The sequence below is a fragment of the Psammomys obesus genome, unplaced genomic scaffold (genome assembly GCF_907164565.1).
Source record: "Psammomys obesus unplaced genomic scaffold, mPsaObe1.curated_primary_1811, whole genome shotgun sequence".
Classification (NCBI taxonomy): domain Eukaryota; kingdom Metazoa; phylum Chordata; class Mammalia; order Rodentia; family Muridae; genus Psammomys; species Psammomys obesus.
In genome coordinates, this window is record NW_026592118.1 from 20,945,375 (window position 1) to 20,966,708 (window position 21,334).

The 21,334-nt window shown below is 36.2% G+C and overlaps 1 protein-coding gene across 3 annotated transcripts in view; it reads right to left on the reverse strand.

The window, feature by feature from the left end:
- Pclo (piccolo presynaptic cytomatrix protein) overlaps nucleotides 1-21,334 on the reverse strand; it is a 335,738-nt gene that overhangs the window by 39,826 nt on the left and 274,578 nt on the right. For 2 of the 3 annotated variants that reach the window (XM_055612550.1, XM_055612549.1), the window contains exons 17-20: nucleotides 18,334-18,427; nucleotides 17,148-17,219; nucleotides 15,443-15,623; nucleotides 13,314-13,508 (exon numbers count right to left, since the gene is read on the reverse strand). In XM_055612550.1, the coding sequence (XP_055468525.1) occupies nucleotides 13,314-13,508; nucleotides 15,443-15,623; nucleotides 17,148-17,219; nucleotides 18,334-18,427 (542 nt within the window). Of the gene's footprint in view, nucleotides 1-11,312; nucleotides 13,509-15,442; nucleotides 15,624-17,147; nucleotides 17,220-18,333; nucleotides 18,428-21,334 lie in introns of those variants that run through there. The other variant, XM_055612551.1, reaches the window with a different exon arrangement.

Genomic DNA, 21,334 nt, shown 5'->3' on the forward strand with positions numbered 1-21,334 from the left:
CTTTTCTCTCCCCGTCAGAACAACTAAGTCCGGAGGATTCATTGCACATAATCACAATATCGCTAATGGAGATGATCACTGCCTAGTTTGAATATTTGTTATATTAAAACTATATCATCAGTAATCCTTAGACTTTTGGCTTTGAACAAGTAATATTTGATGAGTAAATGAGTGAATAAATGAATGAAGAAATAGTAATGTTAGTGTTCTTAAACCAAACACTGACAATGCCATAATGAATTAGTATTTGACATTTTGTTCATAGTATATTTTAAAGAAATTATACACATTTCTCATAAAGTGGCATTTGATATAGAAAGGTTTTACTTTATTTTTGCCAAAGAAACCTTTGAAATCAATTTTTTTAGTTTATTAAAATAAGTAACAACATTTTAATCTGGTATACCATGTGTAAAATTATAATCAGCTGCCTAGATTTTTAATCTCAATGTCCTTAAAAACTGGCTTGAGTGAAGAGGATATTTAGTGCTAGTATACTGAAAGAAAGGCGTAGATTATTATAACAAGAGCTAATAGCAGATCATGAATAGCAAATGAATATTTACATTGGGATGATGAAAAAAATAATATGTGTGACATTATTTGTGAGCAATCCCCATTATAAAAGATTGAATTTGTTTATTTCCTATCTTGGTAAATAAAGAAAGAACTTAGATTTGATTTAAGCCTAGTATCTTTTTGTTTTTCTGCTTTTCCTGTGAAATAGCATAAAACCCTTAAAAGCTCGGTCTTCCACTATTGAAGTAATAGCTTAAACTAGTCTACCTCTACTCTTCTTCCCAATCGCTTTAAGCAGAGTTTCGGAAATCATACAATACTGTCCGTGAAGGCATGCACCTGTGTAATGCCTAGCAAAATGGTCTTTTCACAAGTGAATTGAAAATTTAAAATATTCAAACCCACTTTTTGGATTTTTTTTTTTAAATATCTACTTTCATTTTGAAATGCTAATTGTGCTAAAAAAAAAAAAAAGTCATCCACTGCAGGAAACGTGGCTGACTGGCATACCCCAGCAATGGGAACGCTTGCTGATGTCCAGAGGACGTCAATTGAGAAAGTCCATTCCCTTTTCATACTCGGCGTTTGAGGAGGCATATCAGGGAAACATTTTACCCTCTTTGGGGCCGCTCGAACTGTTTTAAATCATTCTTTCTCGTCTTCATTATCTTTACCTGTTTTATAGTTAGATGTCGTTAAGTTTTATTACTCCTTGGTGGCTAATCCTAATTAAATACGGTACTGTCTCTGACTGGTTTTCTCGATTGGGTTGCCTAGCACTCTCAAGCAGACTTGCCTATGCACAGCTATAACCCTAGCTGCCACGGGATGGCAGCACGATGCTCAGAGACCTCAGCGAATTAGAACTGAATGCAGCTGTGGAATCCTGGCTATTAGAAGCTGGCTAAGAACGCTAAAGGTCACCTACTCTAGAACCATCATTTGCCTTTGGGATAATTAGTCCCTGCAAATGACTTATTATATCTCACACTTAATGAGAGAATTTAAAGCTGCCAATTCCCTTTTATATTAAATTTAGTTGTCTCAAACAAGAAAGCAAACAAAAACGTTCAGAGTATTGTTTTCTTTAGAGCTCAAGTGCTCAAAATAGGCTTAGCCTTGCTGTCCAGGACTTTGTATCTCTGGTCTGATAGCTGGTGCAGCAAAGACAGATTTGCAAATGTTTTGCCATAGTTTATGTTGGTAGCTCAGAGCAAGTTCCTGGATTACTTGCTTTATCCAATACTACATGTTATCTTTATAGAAATGGTCTAATATTTTGAGAATGTTTGAAATTACAAGAAACGAGTCAATTAATGTTTATTACAGTAGTATAACGACTGAGTAGAACTATTCATCTATTTCTGAAACCATGTGTTCTAAGAAAAAAAAATTAATGCTAGTTTTAACTTTAGGGACCTTTTCTTTCTTTCCTCCCTCCCCTACCTGTCTTCCTGCCTTCCTCTCTTCCTTCCTCCTTTCCTCCCTCCCTTCCTTCATTCTTTCTTCCTTCCCTTCTTTTTTTCCTCCTTCCCTTCCTCCCTTTCTTCCTTTTTTCCTTCCCTTCCTTGCTTCCTCAGTGTTACTGCTGCTGTTAATTTTGTACTTACTTCTGAAGGGATTTTCAGTTTGACCGATGCTAAAAGGATCATATTTAAATTAGATATCATTAAGGAGTTTCATTTCATGGATAACTTAATTTTTTCAATATTCATTTGATTTGTGTTTAAGAAGTATTATCTCTCATGTTTTGCTGACAATATCTTTGTATTACATTGTCAGGCATGTATTTGTAACAATTGATAACAGGGAGAAAAAATATTCATAAAAAAGAGACTACTTGAAAAATACTTCTAGAAATAACCATAATAATTATTTTGATAACCAAGATGTTATTGTCAAGTGAAATCCAAGTGGTTGCTTTATAAAATCAATTTTTATCATTTATTTATTTGTTTCTGAGACAGGTTCTTATGTAGCTCAAGCTGAGCTAAGACGGTCCCGAGGCTAACAACCTTGAACTTTTGATCCCCTTGCCCCCTAAAGCCAAATGGTGTGATTACAGTTTTGGTCACAAAACTGTTTTGGTTTTTATGTTTTTCTACACATTGAAACCAGACCTTCATACCCACTAGGGAAACATTTTAGCACACCACCAGTCTGCAATATATACAGCTCAAATCAATGGAAATAAAGGAGAACACTCCCAGTAGAAGTCATAAATTAATAATAGCAAATAAGCATATGTGCATAATACTACAACTAACACTGAATATTATTTTTCATATTGTTTACATTTATCCAGTGGTTGTAAAGAGTAAGCTTAGAAAGTGTTTGATAAATGCATAGGTACAAATACCTCTTTTTAAAATTTCCAGAAAGATAACTGTCAATCACTGCTTTTCTATAGTTGGTTCTAATGGATTGCAAAGAGCATGATAAAGACTCAGAGCTGGGCCAGAAAATACAATTACATACTACTATACTTTTGTTAAATGGACATAGCATTAAATTGACTTCTAGTGATTTATCATTATAGCTATAGATTAATGAGTCTTTCAAGCTTCTTCAAAGAAAATTTTATAGTAGATGGTGATATAGTAGGTGGTAGAAGGCACAGAGGAGACTGAAGAATAATTGATGGAGCACATACTTTCTACTCCTGCCTCCCAGTACTCAGGAATCATTGCTGGGGAGAGGGCAGAAAGAGCGGACCAGCTAGAGCTGTAAACAGTGTCTTCTGGACATGACACAACATCTACACAGCGGTTGTGACAACATGCACAAATCCTGCGTAGTTCAAGCCAGACCAAATTCCAACACAGAGAGGGCACATATTCAAAGAGCTGTTGGCAATTGTTACCTACTGAGAAAAAGGAGGGTCAGTTTTCTCTGAGTTGTAGCCCTGCTAAGTCAGCCATGCTCCAGTGGAGGGGCAAACAGCCAAGGATATTTGTGAGGCACAAATTAGTCTTGATGGGGTTAAGAACAGGATACAAAGTTAAGTGAATGGGAAGGGGGAATCTAAGAAGAAATGTGGGATGAGTGCATACAAACAAAACACATACAAAAACATCAAAGAAATTATTTAAAACTTAATACAATTTTATTTCCAGATATTTTTAAAGATGGTGAAGTTTGGTTGCATATAAATTTAAATCATTGAATACCAATCAACCTTCATTTCAGATGAGCTTCGGAGGAAACATAGTTTCTCCTAGTTCACAATTTTTACCAGATGCTGATAAAATGGTTATTTAATAAATATTACTAATGAGGATGGGAGATTATGAAGACAGAGATTTCTATTTTGTTTGCTGCTGTAATACCATAAATTAGTGAGGTTCTGAAATGTAATGGGCTTAAATAAATATATATATATACATATATATAAATTATAAGTAATATTATATGGATATGGTAAAATTCTGTTCCTTATTTATTGGATGCTAACTTTCGATGTTTCTTTTCATTCCTTTTTCCTTATTCTCATTTTTTTTTTTTTTTTGGGAGAGTGTTTCACTTTGTAGACCAGAATGGTCATAAACTCGTGCTCTTTCATTTCTTTTCAAATTTGAATCAAAGTAGTAATAGTCATTTTCCCTTATTAATGCTAAAGCAATTCATTTTTAATAAATAATATGAGTTGTAAAAAAGATGCTATACCTGTTTTTCGAGAAATGAACAGATACATAATTTGTTTTCCGGTTATAATGCATTATTAGTCTGGCCTGGCCTGGCCTTGGGACAGCATGATAAGAGCTGGTAGGCAAATGTCCAGTCAGAGTTCAGGAAGAAGAAGCATATACATATATATATATATATATATATATATATATATATATATATATATATGTGTGTGTGTGTGTGTGTGTGTGTGTGTGTGTGTATACTCATAATTTAATCCATCTGAGGCCTAGGGAAACGTTCAAATGTTTTAAAAAAATCGAAAAACTTGTTTTTGAAACCCTTAATAATTATAAATTAGTATTAAAAGATAAGAAATGTCCTGAAATGTACTAAAGACACAGAATATTGAGAGTCAAATGAGGTAAGTAGGCCTTGAATAGGAAGCTCTTGCTAGTGTACTGTCTTTGGATAGTAGAAGAAATATGATGGTGTGCAAAATGTTCTTGGTTGAACTTATACACTTTGGTCTCATGGTTATTTCTATATCTTGCAAAACTACTTAATAATTGACAGGGGAGGGGCTCATAAAGTCCCACCCCTTGTTGAGAAGCCAGTTGTTGGTTTTGGGAGGAGAGAGAGTTACTTCTCCTGCTCTAGAAGCTGGTCTTAAAGCCATGACACACAGTCTGCACTGCTTGCACTAAGTCGGTCTAAGGCGTAAAGAAAGCATATGAAGTTGGGAGGGAGAGTGGTAGACAGAGAGGGAGAAATTGTAGTGAAAGGAATGTGGGAGTGATATCAGAACACGATATGTGGATGCATGAAATCCTCAAAAAAATACTTAATCCCAAGGGAATTTGCATAAAGGTTAAATATACTGCTATTTATCAAAGCCCAAATTAGGAAAACTTGAAAAGGTTGATACTGTTATCGAAGATGTGACATTCTTACACCATATGAAGCCACCCTAAACTTCACTGTACATGAGAAAACAGGGAGACTGAAATCTGACTAATATTTTTATATGAAAGTTTCACTTCCTGTACACAGTGCTAAAAAGAATTTCTGAACTTTCTTGATGAGCAATATCATTAGCAAGAACACATCGCAACAACTAAAATTAAGAATGTGTAATAGATTTACCTATACTGAAAGAAATCTGAGTCAATGCGTTGTAGAATTGTCCATTTTCAGTTTGCCAAGTGCATATAGAGATCCAGAGAACTAGAAAGCATGTAGTTCTAAAACTGAGTTGTTCAATTAGGAAAAGAAGATTTTGCTGCCACACTCTTTTAAAGAACAGCTAAGACAAGCTTTTATGTCACCCTCTTGTACATTTAAGAAAGGCATCTATTCGTGTGACCTTTATCAGGTGTTGCTTATCTTTTCCTTCCTTTTACTCTAATATTTGATCATTTTTATTAAAAGTACTACTAATCTATTGGTCATATTTTCAGTATACTTAATCACATGGAAGAACATGGACATGAATTCACATGAATGTGAAGCTGCATAATCATATCTAGGTTACTCAGTTTGACATATTCAAACAAACTCAGGATCCCAATCAAAATTCTGTGTTTCTGATATGCTGAAACATTTTTGTAGTTTCTTGGCATTCAAGTATATATCAAAACATATATTGCAATAAAATAAAAATACTATTTTGATGGTTTGACCCAATATGTATGAAGATTTCTCGCAGCATATTTTATACCTTCATCTCCTTCATCACCTAGTCCAATTAAAAAGGGTAAAATATGGGTTTTAGAATATGTGCATAATATATGTAGATTAAAAAATAGTAGAATTATCAAGTAATTCCTGGTTTTTTCGATATTGGATTTAGACACTGTTGTTAAGCTGTCCAGTAGTGTCTCTGGCAATCCTTTCCTCCTCCCTTGGCGGATCTATGTTCCTCCTTCTCTTGGGCCCGTGGTCACATCTTAGTGTCTAGTGTCCCTATTCTGTTTCTCCTATTCTGTCTGTGTCCCGCGAGCCTTTCCTTCATTTACTTGCCTGCTTCCTTTTTTGCAGCTCCAGCTTTCTGGTTGCTAAGTTGATTGGTATTTTGAAAACAATTTGCTGGAGTCCAAGGCAAGGTAATTTCTATTTTAAAACTTGGTTTCATGGCTATTGTTTGCCATAGACCAGTGATTCGCAACTGACCCTTTGGGAACCGAATGACCCTTTGACAGTGGTTGCCTGAGACCATTGGAAAACATTGATATGTACATTAAAATTCATAACAGTAGCTAAATTACAGCTAGGAAGTGCCAATGAAAATAGTTTTAGGGTTGGAGGTCACCATAACATGAGGAACTGTATAAAAAGGTTGCAGAATTAGGAAAGTTGAGAATCACTGTAGAGATAAGTAATATTTAATGAGTCTTTGTTAAAGCTAGGACTTCTTAGATAATAAATCAATATTCTCACCTTCTTTATTTCTTCCCAGAGTTAGTCGGGATACTAAGTTATAGCACCATTGAAAGACAAATTTTTGTAGTTTTATATCTAAGGCCAGTGGATATTGTTAGTCTTACACAATTCAATTAATAAAAATTCCCAGGGTTGATCAAAGCAAATTTTGTGAATGATTTGTTGGAGACCCATAGCTATGACTAGAAAGCAACAAAAGTACCCATTGATGGGGAATCATGCGTTCACCTTTAGGAAGGAAAGTGCATCAATAAGCGCATCATCCGATCAGAACTACACAGTCACTGCCTGTGGCTGCATGCACAGCAGAGATTTCTGGCAATAAACTTAAATGCTTACAAAATATTTGAAAGTACACACATAATCATTCTAAAATGTGAAAACACTCAAAACGCACTTTGATTTTCATAGAGAAAGAATACCCCCACCCTCACAAAACAGGCACAGAATGGTGAAAAGCTGAAAATTTTGAACAATTTGAATATTGATTTTTCTCAGACTTTTTGGGGCAAGGGTATTTACTATATTCATATGATTGTAATGTCAACTTTCTTATAATTTCAAACTGCCAATTGTTTATTTTTAAATCTGGCTTTTTATTTTTGTACAAATACATTGAATTGAAGAATGTAAAATTTGTGTTTATTAACCATTTACATACAAAATTAAGACAACCCCCAACCCACAAATGACCATTTGATTTGTCTTATTTTCTGCTTCGCTTTGCTTAGGGCCCTGTCCTTTTCAGAAACAGGCCCTGTCTTTTGTCCCTTCTAATAAAACTGATTGTCTACTTTGGGCCAGAATAAAGAAAAAAAATGTGACATTAGTTATTTACTAACATTTGTAACCAGCAGTTATCTTCTTTCCCAGACTCCAGCTTCTCCCAACCAGCCACCCACTACCACCTCTCCAAGAGAGCAACTACCACAGAGTGATGGCTTGGAAGGACACAGGACATGGAAAACCCCTTTATCAGGTGCTGCAATTAGCTTTATTGACAGAGGTATCCCCAGCAGCCATCTGTGGAAGTAGCTTCAGGCTTTAGCCTTACAAGTGGGTTAACCAACAAATGTGCCACTTTATCTCTTATTTCTTTTGAATCTCTCATCTCTGTCTTCTCACCTCTTCAACTAGTTGAAATCACCGTTAGCTCAGGAGAAGTGGTATGTATGCTTACCCTACACTACCTGCTTCTGAACCTAAAATACATAGTTCATATCTCAGTGTCAAACAGAAATAGGGGGGAAGCTGCAAATTGCACTTAAAACCAGTAATAGTTGTCAAGTAAGTAAACTGTCAAGATTGTAAGAAGATTGGCATTTGTTGGGCGTATATTCTAAACTGTATAGTTGTGTGTTATTCTACCTCAGCCTGGGCCATAAGTGAAGTGTCAGGCCAGCCTGCATCATATGTGCCTTCTGCAGGGCCTTATCTCAAAAAACAAAAACAATAACAACAAAAAATAAAAATAAAAACAGTGAAAAACAACCATCCCAAACCTATACTTAAGAAAAAGGAAAGATAAAAGTAACCCAAACTATTTCTTAACTTTTCTTTCTTGGTTGCTAGGAATAGCAGAGCCTGGGTTCAACCAAAGAATCTGAAAGGAAAAAATAAACACTTGCCAAGGTTTCTTATTACAAATAAAATCAATTATATAATCCAATTATATTGGAAATAATTATATTACTATCCAAATATATATATATATATATATATATATATTAGGTAATTGGTATCAGGATGGTTTGGTGCAATTGGTCTAATTTTTCCTTCAGTTTTTCTTGACAGCAACTAAACTTCAGAGGGAGGAAAAAAAGATCCTTTGGCTTATTCCATAATTCTTGTTTGACCCATATATTATGTTAGTTCAAGTATAAATCTGATGAGAAGCTTATAAACTATTTGAAAAGCCTGGGCCCAGAGGGCCCTGCAGAAGCCGATGCTTCAACCAAGGACCATGCATGGAGAGGACCTAAAACCTCTGCTCAGATGTAGCCCATGGCAGCTCAGTCTCCAAGTGGAGTCCCTAGTAAAGGGAACAGGGACTGTCTCTGACATGATTTTAGTGGCTGGCTCTTTGACTGCCTCCCTAAGGGGGAGCAGCCTTGCCAGGCCACAGAGGAGGACAATGCAGCCAGTCCTGATGAGACCTGATAGGCTAGGGTTAGATAGAAGGGGAGGAGGACCTCTCCTATCAGTGGACTGGGAGGGGCATTGGGGGAGAAAGGGGAGAGAGGAAGGGGCTGGGAGGATACAGGGAGGGGGTACATCCAGGACAGAAATTGAATAAATTATAATAAATAATAATACTTTTATTATTAATAATTACTATTATTTGAAAAGCTCTTTAGGGACAATTTTGTCACCTTTGTTTGAAACCCCTCTAGATGCACACACAGCTTCCTCTAGAACACTGCCTCCTGCCTCTTTGTGTTTTGTGCAGTAGGAAGGTTTCTTCCATTGCTGCTGAAGACCTCAAATCATCATCCCTTACTGAGCACATCTGAAAGACTCTAACTAGCAGTGTTTTCAAAGCAGATACAAACACTCATAACCAAACCTTTGGCAGAGTACAGGGAATCATAAGAAAGAAGGGGAGTTAGTCTGATGAGGAAAGGATAGGAGCTCCACAAGGACCAAATATATCTGGGCACAGGGTCTTTTCTGAGACTGACATGCAACCAAGGACCATGTATGGATATAACCTAGAACCTCTGCTCAGATGTAGCCTGTGGTAGCTCAGTAACCAATTGGTTTCCCATAGTGAGGGGAACAAGGACTATTTCTAACAGGAACTCAATGACTGGCTCTTTGGCCTCCCCACCCCCCAAGGGAGGAGCAGTCCTGTTAGGCCCCAGAGGAGAGCTTTGCAGCCAGTCCTGAAGATACCTGATAAAACAGGATCAGATGAATGGGGAGGAGGTCCCCCCTATCAGTGGACTTGGCAAGGGGCACAGTGGAGAGGAGGGAGGGAGGGAGGGACTGGGAGGGAATGAGGGATCGGGACACGGCTGGGATACAGAGTTAATAAAATGTAACTGATAAGAAAAAAATAAATAAATAAAAAAGAAAATAGTATCATGTAGGTTGAGAATGTCAAATTTGTTCTTGGTTGCCAGTTCTAGCTACTTCTAATAATTTCTAATATGTTTACTGGTAAAAATAAACAAGCCACAATGGTTTTAACCTACAGTAAGACAGTTTGACTTTAAAGGGGCTGTTACGTTTAGAATCCAGGACTCCAGAGCCATAGACAATGGTTAGAGGGGCTGCGCGGACTTCAAGCTGTGGCTCAGCATCCAACCCTCTCCCCCCTGATTATCCACCTGTAGGACGGGATAGAACATGGGAATGACTTCGTCATCCACTTAAAGTGATAAAATGAGAAATGGATGACACTACACTTTGTACAATGTTAAGAACTATTTAAATCGACTATTATTTTTAGAGTGCAAGTGGGCTTACATGAACTACATTGTGAGGATGGAAATGATAAAATTTTAGTCAAACACATAAATTTTATCACTACTTCTGTGGAAAGTGAGGAGTAAACAGGGACTTGGTGTATTGCTGTATAGTCATATTACTGGTCAGTTTACTCTCCAGACGAAATAAATTACATTGAGTTTTAAATAAGTTTAATTCTATAGTATGTTTATGATAAAGGCTGTTAAGAATTTTTATTAGCTTATATTACAACTTATAGAAACAAGAAAATAATATACTGATATTTTAAAAAATGAAATTTTACCATTGATTAAGGCAAATAAATAAGAAAAATTTTGTTCCTTAGTATTTCTTCTGATCGGAAATCAATAGTGAAATCAATTCAATTGTAGCACTTTAAATGTAAAATATGTACTTGAGCATTAGTCAAAGAGAAAGGACTAAAATTATTTTCATATTAACTTTCATTGTTTGTATGAAAAACAAGTCCATGACTAAAATCATACATAAAAACATATGGTAATAATCAAATCAAGGTATAAAAAATAAGGTTTGAAATGAGTCAGAAACATGATTGTCATGAGATTTAAAGTCTATGCAGGATCTCAAGTAAGACAGTGGGTAATATGAGATCAACCTAACTTATTTGATATAATAGAATGTAGGAAGTAGTTTTTTTTCCTTTTTCCTCATCTGTTTTTGGGGAATGGGGTCTCACTATGAAGCCCGGGGTGCCCCAGAACTCAAAAAAATCTGCCTATCTCCAAGTACTGGGATTAGAAACATGTGCAATTAAAAGACTATGCCTGGGCAACAAGTAGTGTTTTAACTATGCTCAAATATTCTAGGAAAACAAGAAAGGAAAGGAACATTGCACTCTGGTGTCAGTCTTTAAACTGGACTGGGAAACACACACTCAGGGTCGTGTGTAAGCTAGCTGCCTCCTTAGCCAAGCGGAACTCTCAGGAAACCCTCCGTGGAGTACCCCTCTTTTGCCTCAAACAACCATTGCCCTCACGTATCTGGTATGTATGAGTGGAATACATTAGATGTATCAAATTTTCTGAGTATGATTTTCCTTCTGGCTTAGTATGTTTCCAGTGTGGGACTCCATTATGCTCCCAAATGTTTCTGTTATCACAGCTCTAACTAGCATGTTTTGATGATCATATCCCACTGAAAGGAATCAAATGATAAAAAATAAAAGCAAAACCAACACACTCATTTGATGCTGCATCATATAACAATGGCTCAGAACCCAGTAGTTTATGAATGAAATAAAGATACTTTATTTATTACACAGGCACTTGGATATTCACATGCCCAACACAGCTGATACACTTAACAGCTAAGGAAACACGCACAGAAGATTTCTGCTTGTAGGCTCAGGAGAGAACATCCTCTGTGCCAAGGTGAATGAGTGCATTAACAATTTTTCCTTTGCTTTCCTCTAAGCATTTCCAAAAGTTACACGTCAAATAATACGCAACAAAAGAGTGATCCACATTCCAACTGGTATGCTAACTTGAATTGTGAGCAATGTAAACTTTTATCACAATGCAACATATTTTATAGTCATGCTTGAACACATTAGGTTAGTAGCATGCATTCCATTCTGCAATATGAATACTGTTAAACTATTTTCCAACAAAAGTCAAAAGACGCCCAGTGCATAGAAAAATACAAATCACTGTAGTCAATATATATAGTGAGACTCATCTTGGGACTTACATGGTGATGATGAAATCCTAAAATGCCATGCCCACAAAAGCACATTAAAAAAGGGATAAACATATTCCATTAGACAATCTCTAAAAAAAAAAAATTAAGGATGACAGCTTTAAATTTGGGGGACATTCTTGCTGTGTGCTTTGAACGGGGCCTTTCTGCTCACCTCCTTCTGGCTTGACTGGTCCATCGGACATCACCTTCCTGAGGGCTAGCTGGCTTTGGTCTTGGTTGCCATTGGCTGGTGGAGGCAGATTATCAGACTGAGTTCTTTGAATGGGGAGGACTCCTGCTATGCTGTGTCTGTGCTGCTTCCTGGCATGAGTACACTGACCGCTTTTATGTGCTGTGGCAGTGTGGGTGAGATGGAAACCCAGAGTGTATCCTCAGATGGAACCAGCTTAAATGTTACTCATGCAAACACAAGTGTGCTCTTGGTCTCTTTAGACTGTGTTTTCAAATGCCAAAATGATACCACATGCACAGCACTGAAGGGGATTAAAACTGGCTGTTTCCTTGGAAAGAATGACTAGAGAGATGAGGAAAAAAAAATACCTCCATGGCCTGGCTGATGCTTCTTGGAGGAGACAGTGTGCCTGTAGCCACAAAATAGCTGCATTTAGCTTTTTTACAGAGTCATATCAGAAAATGTCACAAATGAAAACTTGCTGATCAAGACAAGTGAATGGCTAGACTTTAACTGACAACTAATAGACATGGCACTTCTTGACTTTGAAAACATTCCACTGATTAGAAAAAAAATAATTTGTAAATTCTGTCACTCTGTACAAAGTACGATTCAACAGAATGGACCAGATATGTCCCTTAGTGAGATTACACTGCCTTATCCTACAAGCATATATGCATAGAGTGTGAATTTCTGCACAGTTTCTTCAGGAGACACACGGGGACAATGCTCTTCTTCCCATGCATCTCATTTTAAAACAGCTTTAGGTGGCTTTTTTACATTGTTTTTTTTTTGTTGTTGTTTGTTTGTTTGTTTTTGTTTTTTTGACTGTTGGTCTCATAAGAATCTTTGTAAATGTTGAGTGTTTCCAGGTTCAAGTATCTCATTGCTAATCTGATTTAAATATGTGTGTGTGTGTGTGTGTGCATGTGTGTGTGTGTATCCTCATGCTTGCTTCTGCTGGGATAATGCTAGAAAACTGCCAGTCCCCTGTGCTATAGCTCCTGTGTTCAAGAGGAGAAGGAAGTGCACACAAAAGGACACACAACACTGCTTTGCCTGCAAACTCCACAGACACGGCTACCAAATATTATGAGCCAGGTTGGATGGAAGGTGGAAACAAAGGAGAAACAGCCAGTTTTATTGCAGTCTATGTAAATTAAAAGAAAGAAAAAAAAATGAAAGAAGGAAGAGCATATTTATGTATTGATACTATTCTTACACAGACAAAGGGATAGAGAACGGAGTGAGCAGGGGATGCCAAAAAGCAGAAAGCAAACAGGAAAAGACAGCAGGAGAGAAAGGCAACAGATGAACATTAAGCTGCCATGCTGAGGAATTTATTTGCGTCTTTTACTTGGTTGAATGCGGAGTTGTTGCACTGCGGCTTCGGCCGCGGCTATGGCCGCCCCTGCATCTTCCAGGTGGGTCTGAGCGACACTGGTTTTGCTTTGACTGCGAGATGGTCCGTGAGAGCGGAGATGGCCTTCAGATGATGATTTTGAGCTACCGGGACTACTGTGAGATTTCTCAATGGTGGGAACCTGCATGTCTGGTTATAAACGGATAAAAAATGAGTTAAAGTTGCTCTGCATCAAGCCACCTGCTGTCAAAGCCTAGTCTACATAAAACTTGAAACTGTCTAAGATTTACATTAATTCTGTTTGTGGGTCATTTATGCAACCTTACATACAGTAACGTGATGAAACATTTAGAAAACAATTCAGGGAAGGAAGCAAATGGAGCCCAGTCTGAAGAAGAGATGTATTCATTAAGAAGACTGAGTTCTTCAGTGCCGGTACAGACCAGAGACATCAGCATAATCATCAGCCACAGTTTGGACCATAGACACCAATCATGGTCCTTGGTGGCAGCAAGGCCACGGACACCAACATGGCCTCCCAATGTCAGCATGGCCCAAGAACCATGGCCTCTGATACCACAGATAACAGAAGGCCATGCTGCCAATGGAGGCCATGCCAATGGAGGTCTATGCTGTCCCCAGAAACTATGTGGAAATCCATGATCCAGGCTGCCGCAGACTGTATGGGGAAAGGAAGCTTCTTTTGCAGCGGTATTGATGACAGTTGAGAATGAGAGACATACAGGCTTATGTGACAACCTCTCCTCCCCTCACGTCCCCCCAAAAGAAACAGTCTAGAGAGGAAACAAGTTGATGGCTTCTGGCAGGGGTGGGAGGTGCAGGTAGTAGGGAAGGACTCAGTTTTCTTTAAGGAGCTAGCCGCCGAGAGTTTGACCATGTTCCAATGAGTATACATAAATAAACATAAATAGGATCTGATGTATTTTTTGAGGGGTTTATAGGGTTGCTGGAGTGGACCTGAGAGGACCAGGAAGTGAGTATGATCAGGTGCATTATATGAAATTCCAAAATAACCAACACAATGGATTTACTCCACTGGGGACATGCTTACATAAAACCACAGGGAAATTTTGGGTGAGCAGATTAGAACACATTAGACTATAATGTCTGTAGAATCATTGTCTCAGGAAACTGAGACTGTATAGATGGAGAGATGAGAGAGAGAATGAGAGTTTCATGTCAGTCATCTTCCAGAACGCTTAGCATGGCGAAGCTGAGATGGCTAAGGAGACACCAGGCCCAATCTACAACATTTACTCAGAAGCCATCCCCAGCACCCTGTGCAGTCAATGGTTCTCAGTTGTACTATCAACGGTCTATTAGATTGTTGACCTCAGCTTCTCATCCTCTAGAACACTGAAGCACAGTCTGCCCCTTTCTGATTTACACAGAAGCACTTGCAGAAGGAAGCGGTGCTCACTAACTGTCTTTAACATTTACTAATAACCAATGCATTCTATCACCACAAGTTTATCCAGTACAGATGGGTAAGTTTATCAGTTATGGGGAGGATTACTCATGTTGTAGAATGGTTGTTAAAAAGCTAAAGGGAAAACTCATTCCAATAAAATACTGTGCATATCGCCAAGTCCCATGTGTAACACTATTGTTGATTGAAATCCAACATCTAGGACAGAGTTGGAGAATGAGAGTTGCCATTTGTTTTGATGACATGGGAAAATGCTCTTCACAGGATAAATATAAACAGTATGTAAAATTTTATTTATAGACTTTATGAGAATTCTGAGATTCAAAAAATTTAAAAGAATGTCATACTAGAAGGAAGTTTATACTTTTTGTGAAATAGCTTAGCGAATGCTCTAAAATCCTACTATGGATTTTTAAGATAGAAGTGCTTATGTCATCAAATATCATTTTTACATAGAAAATGAAGATGGCAAACCTAACATCTAAATATGTGCTGATATATGCTTTGAGCCCTTTCCTTCCTAATTTGTAGTACCCTTTTCCTGATATCACATTCAGTTTTCCAACAGAACTAACCTTTACAATGTATATTAAACACAGAGGCACACACATTCCAGGAAGGTACTGATGAACAAACAGACAAACAATGGTGTTCAACATGAAACATTTCCTACCCTTGGCTGGGTCAGGGAAGATGCCGTGGCTCCTGCTTTTGATCACAGAGGGCTTTGGGGACTGCTGGCTGTTTTGACTAGAGTGAGACTTGCCATGGTCAATGCTCTCTGTCTGTTCTTTCAGTGGATACCACCGGGGAGTGTTGTCCAGGTGAGATGTGCTAGATAAATCAATCAATACCTAGAAAAGGACAATGAAGCAGTAAAATGCACGGGCTGAAATACAATTAGTTTATTAATTTTTTTGTGACCTAAAGTTTACTAAAGATGTGACCAGATAGTTAAACACAGCCTTAAGAGTGGTGAGGCCATCTTCAGTTTTCTTTAAGTATTTACTAAATTTTCCTTAGCCACAATATTGAGGAGGCTGCTTTGTGCATACAAGATCCTTAATAAATACATGATTGAACTGAAATATCCCTAATTTACTTGAGTAGTATGAAAAGATCAGAGTCATAAGTCAAACTTTTTTATGAAACACAAGTTTTTTTAGGTTGTTCTATAACGTAATTTTTACTTTGGAAGAAATGTATGAATTTAATCACAAGATAGACAAAATAAAAGATTGAAAAGAATAATTAATGTGCAATTGCTAGCTTACTTTGTCAAGTTAAAATATACTTTAATGTTTTAAATAGAGATGTGAGTACAAATTGATGATGAGAAAACATTGTATCATGTTTTATCTGACATTTTCCTTTCTTAATGGCACACAAAAATACTGTATTTTCACAGTCACTGGCATTATAGATTTTATAAATAATATATGCTGTAGATATACTATCTAGGTTCACATAAGAAAAAGAATAAATTAGAAGGTCTCCAGTAAGCCAATATTTTGAAATATCAGTAAATCAAATATAACTCTATACCATAGAGTAATTCTGCATACAGTCAAAGTTAGTTTCAGTGGCTGAACTAGGAAAGAATCTGAAAGCCAGGCTCCCATGGTCTGGAGTTTATGGGAAAGAGAGGGACAGTATCTTAAAATTCTAAGAAGCTCTCTTTACATAGTTGGCACATGTAACACAGACAATTTTTATCAAGAAGAGATCACATTTTGTAAGCTTTAGATTTTCTGGAAATCATCTGTATATATTACACACACATATATGTTTTATAATTTAAGAACACTAAAGGAATTATTAAATTTTATAACATTGTTGATGAAAACACTGAAAAGTTTGTTCATTCTTTTAGATTCCATTTTAGACATATTATGATTTCTTACAAATTTATATAAAAATCACCCCAAGTGTCTTCTCTTGCGTCTAGTTTTAACTCTAAAAACATTTGAAAATTTTTAATATTTAATATAAAATATTTAATCATAAAGAGCAATGTGAACTATTCATTCATGCAGTAAGGGAGAGTAATTCAAGAATCTGAAGCTGTACTTAAAAGGTGCAGCTTATTTTATTTCTCTTGTTGCCTCAGATATAATTTGGAATCACATCATGATTTTATATTTTCCCACTAAAACACTATCAAGTCTTAGCTAAATAAAAAGCACATCAGCTTATAGATTGAAAAATACTTCTTAAGTTTCTCTTCACCAATTTAAAAAGTAGCTCACAAAATAAACATACCTGTCAAAAGATTTTGTTCAGGAATGGCTATTGTGTAAACTCAAGAAATGTACTTTTTGTCATGCTCTAACTTGTCACATATGGTGAGAGTATAAAAAAGGGAAATCAAGACTTACCTCTCCAAGGAAGTCGTTAGAAGAAAATCTATCATAGTCCCAAACTGTCACCTCCAAGGTCTTCTTCATGAGCTGCATTCGGACACAGCTGTCATCAACCCATTTTTTTTTCAACATGCATTTCAGCATATTCATAGATGATTTCACTTTGAACTTTTCACTTTATTTAAATGTTTGGTATTTTATTTAAGACTGTCTGTTAAATGTTGTGTAGAATTTTAATGATTAATTTGTAGTTTAATCTAGTGTTTGATTATAGGAGACCTCATTGTTTTTTGAACAAACTGGTCACGCATATTGTTCTGTCTGTACTGCTCATTTAACCAAAAGTAGTCTATAATCCTTAACTATACGAAAGTCATAAATATACAGCACTTACAGTTTTTGTCTCAATAATTATCAAAAATGAAGAAATATTTTACTTCTGTAGAATTTAACTTAAAGTGCTCAGATTAATCTTGATTTATAACTACATATTTAATTCCATCTTCCAGAGAACAAACCAGAAACCTCTTTTTGAAAGATAATCTTCTATAAATTATATTATATGAATGACTTTTCTGTTTTTACTTATAGTTTCTCCCCAGAATTTGGCACTTTGAACTAACAGCTACTACCCCTATTTATGGCAGCTATAGAATTCAGTTTTTTTATTAAAACATATGTACACTAATATAATTTGTCTAGAACCACTTCTTATGGGCCTTAAAGTTTTATAACAATCACCATTACACCTTCATTTCTAAATATTAGTTTTTCTGCTCTTGGGAAGCTTCAATTTACAGAAGTGACTTTCTACATCATAGCTGGGTAGAATAAATAACACATCTTATGCATCTTATTCTTTCTTGATGCTCCTTATGAAAAATCAAAACGTAGCCAGTTGAAAATATTTCCTCCCAGTTTGTAAGATCTGACCCGTTTTCCTGAAAATTTTAAGTTCTGGCATGCTCTACAACCCTCATCCCACTAAGTTCTTTGTTCATGTCACATTATGGGCACTTGCTTTTACCTTACCTCTGAACTTCCCTCCTCCATTATCACGGAGCACGTTTCTCAGATATCTTTAATGAACTTGTATTGTGTTTGGAACTGCCTCGCTATAGGCCCCGATTCTTCCACAATATCGTCATCACTACACTTATTTCAGCCTACATCTGTCATGTACGTAATAATAATTACATACCTGCTCCATGGAAATACTTTTATAAATTACTGTTTGGTTCCATTCAGGATTAAGACTTTTCTGGACATACTTAGTCCTTCTTTTGTACTCAGCACTAGATTGGAAGAGAAGAAAGAGTTATTTTAATATTTTACCTTAATTGATGGCTTGGCAGTCAAACCAAAAGACGTGCAGCATTAGCCACATCTTTGGACTCCTATTGCTGTATAATCACTTTGTCTTCCAGTTTGAAATTCAATTTTAAGTTGAACACGCCATGGCAGTTTTAAAATATATTGGATGTCTGGAGTTTTGCTTGCACTATTAAGTATGCTTTTGGTATTTGAGCTATACTTTATAAATTTTATTTTTTCCTGAATGTGGGAGATATTTACATTAACTAGATGTAACATTAATATCTTTTGCTTCATGTATAATATTATATTCTTGAACTTTTTAATAGTTTTACATCAAGTCCTGCCAGCAAACCAAAACTGTCTTTTCTCCCCTAAAACGTAGTGATGTTAAGAGAAGGTCATTTTGGCACATGGGTGTGATCTTAGTACTTCAAGGTGGAAGCAGGAGTTCAGATTTCTCAGCTATGAAGCTAGTTTGGACCCAATTTGGGCTATATGAAAACCTGTTCTGTTTTGTTTTCAAGAAAAAAAAGTAAAGATAAAACAATAATTCCACTTAAAGAGAAAAGAAAGGCAAATGGCTCTTATAGCATATGAAATTTCAAAAACTTTCCCAAAGAGATAAGTGAAATTCTCCTTAAAGTATGACATTTACAACAGTTATGAAGCAGGTTTGAATGCCTTGTGCCTCTAGTTTATGTTAATATTGAAATTAATTAATATCTTCTTCTATTCATTGCAACTTGGGGCATATCAATGAATCCCCAATCCTTCCATGTCTTCTGAACAGTCATTAGAAGCTTATATACTATACATTTAACAACAAATTATTCAAATTAAGTCTCACAGTACACCAACAGCTGTACTGGGCCAGCAGTGTCTGGTGTAGGAAATAGCTGACTGTGACCTATGATTAGCAGATGGTGATCCCATAGGCAAAGCTTTCCTTAACTTCCTTTTCATGGATTTTCCATATTAATGTACAACTTACTAACTAAAGAGCATTTCATTTTTGGGAGGTGTTATTTATTTACTAGGAAGTAAATACCTGATACTTGTCTAAAATAACAAATTACCGTTCCTTAAAGACAATCAAGACTCCATACCCTGCGCACTCCAGGAGCATCCATTGTAATTATTCTGGGATAAGTCTTGAACATTGTGATTTTTAAAAGCTGTAATATAGTATGTAGTAAAATTTGAGCCATAGGATTTGTGTCTCACCAAACCTCCCATCTCAGACATGATGAACTAATTCTAGTGTCTTCTTACTTCTAACAATACCATTTGAATGTACAAAAATAAGAATAGGACATATGGTATATACTCACTTATAAGTGGATATTAGACATATAATACAGGATAAAAATACTAAAATCTATAGTCCTAAAGAAGCTAAAGAAAAAAGAGGAACCTAGGAAAGAGGCTAAAACCTCACTTAGAAGGGCAAACAGGATAGACATTAAAAGTAGAAGACAAGGAACAGAACAGGGGCCTTCTACAGTGGGCCTCTGAAAGACTCTACTTGTCAGTGTATGGAAGGAGATACTGAGACACATAACCAAACTTTGGGCAGAGTGCCAGAAGCCTTATGGAAGAAGAAGGTGATAGAAAGACCTGGAGGGGACAGGAACTCCACAAGGTGACCAACAAAGCCAAAAATTCTGGGTCCAGGACCTGCAGAGACAATACTCTAACCAAGGACCATGCATGGAGAGGGCCTAGATCCCTTCTCAGTCTGCAAGTGGATTCCCTAATAAGGTGAGCAGGGGCTGTCTCTGACATGAACTCAGTGACTAGCTCCCCCTGATCACCTCCCTCTGGGGGTTGCAGCATTGCCAGTCCACAGAGGAAGATGATGCAGCCAGCGCTGATGAGACTTGATAGGCGAGGGTCAGATGAAGGCGAGGAGGAACTCCCCTATCAGGGAACTAGGGAAAGGGCATAGAGGGAGAAGAGGGAGGGTGGGTGAGACTGGGAGGAAATGGAGGGGGCTACAGCTGAGATCCAAAGTGAATGAACTGTAATTAATTAATTAAAAAAATTTAAAAAGAATTATATTACAAAAAATAAAAGTTGGAATTGCTATATGTCATTCAAGATAAACTGTAGATACTATGTAAGAAATGTTTACACCGTGATTTTAACAAACATAATTCTTAGGGAATTATAATATTTTACATATATTTTGCCTCCAACTTTGTCAATATCTAATGAAGTTTAAGATATTATATATACACCCAGTATATTTCAATTCTACTAATTCTGCTTCTACCTCAGAAAATGTCTTCCACTTGTATGAAACAAATGTATTTAAGTACTTCATCACAACATTATTTCTAATAAAGTTAATAAATGAATAAATAGATGCTTGAATATTCAATCCATGATATATTAAGCCACGGGATGAATTCTTGAAAATATTTTTATTTAAAGTTTTACAGAAACATAAACATGGTTAACTTATCATTATATGAATTTAAAATCATGTTAAATAATTGTACAAATTACTGAATGTACTTGTACATAATACATCTATATTACTATCACAGGAAAGGTTAGGGTGTATAAATATTAAATTTAATTTAGTGAATATTCTAGGTGGATAAGAAAGTGATTTAAAGTCTACAAGTATACTTGTAATATATCACCTATTATAAAAACATCTGGAGTAAATATAATAAAATATTAAAATAATAATTAGATAATAGTCAAATATATATTTGTTAACTTGAAAGGTTCCAATTTCAAAAACTAGAAGTTTCTTGCCATGGTATGTCCTTTTATTTTTTTATGTTTGTTGTTTATTTTTGATGATGGCATAGGAACAACTAATGTGAATACTTTCAAGTTAACAGCTGTTCAATAGTTTGGAATCATAACTG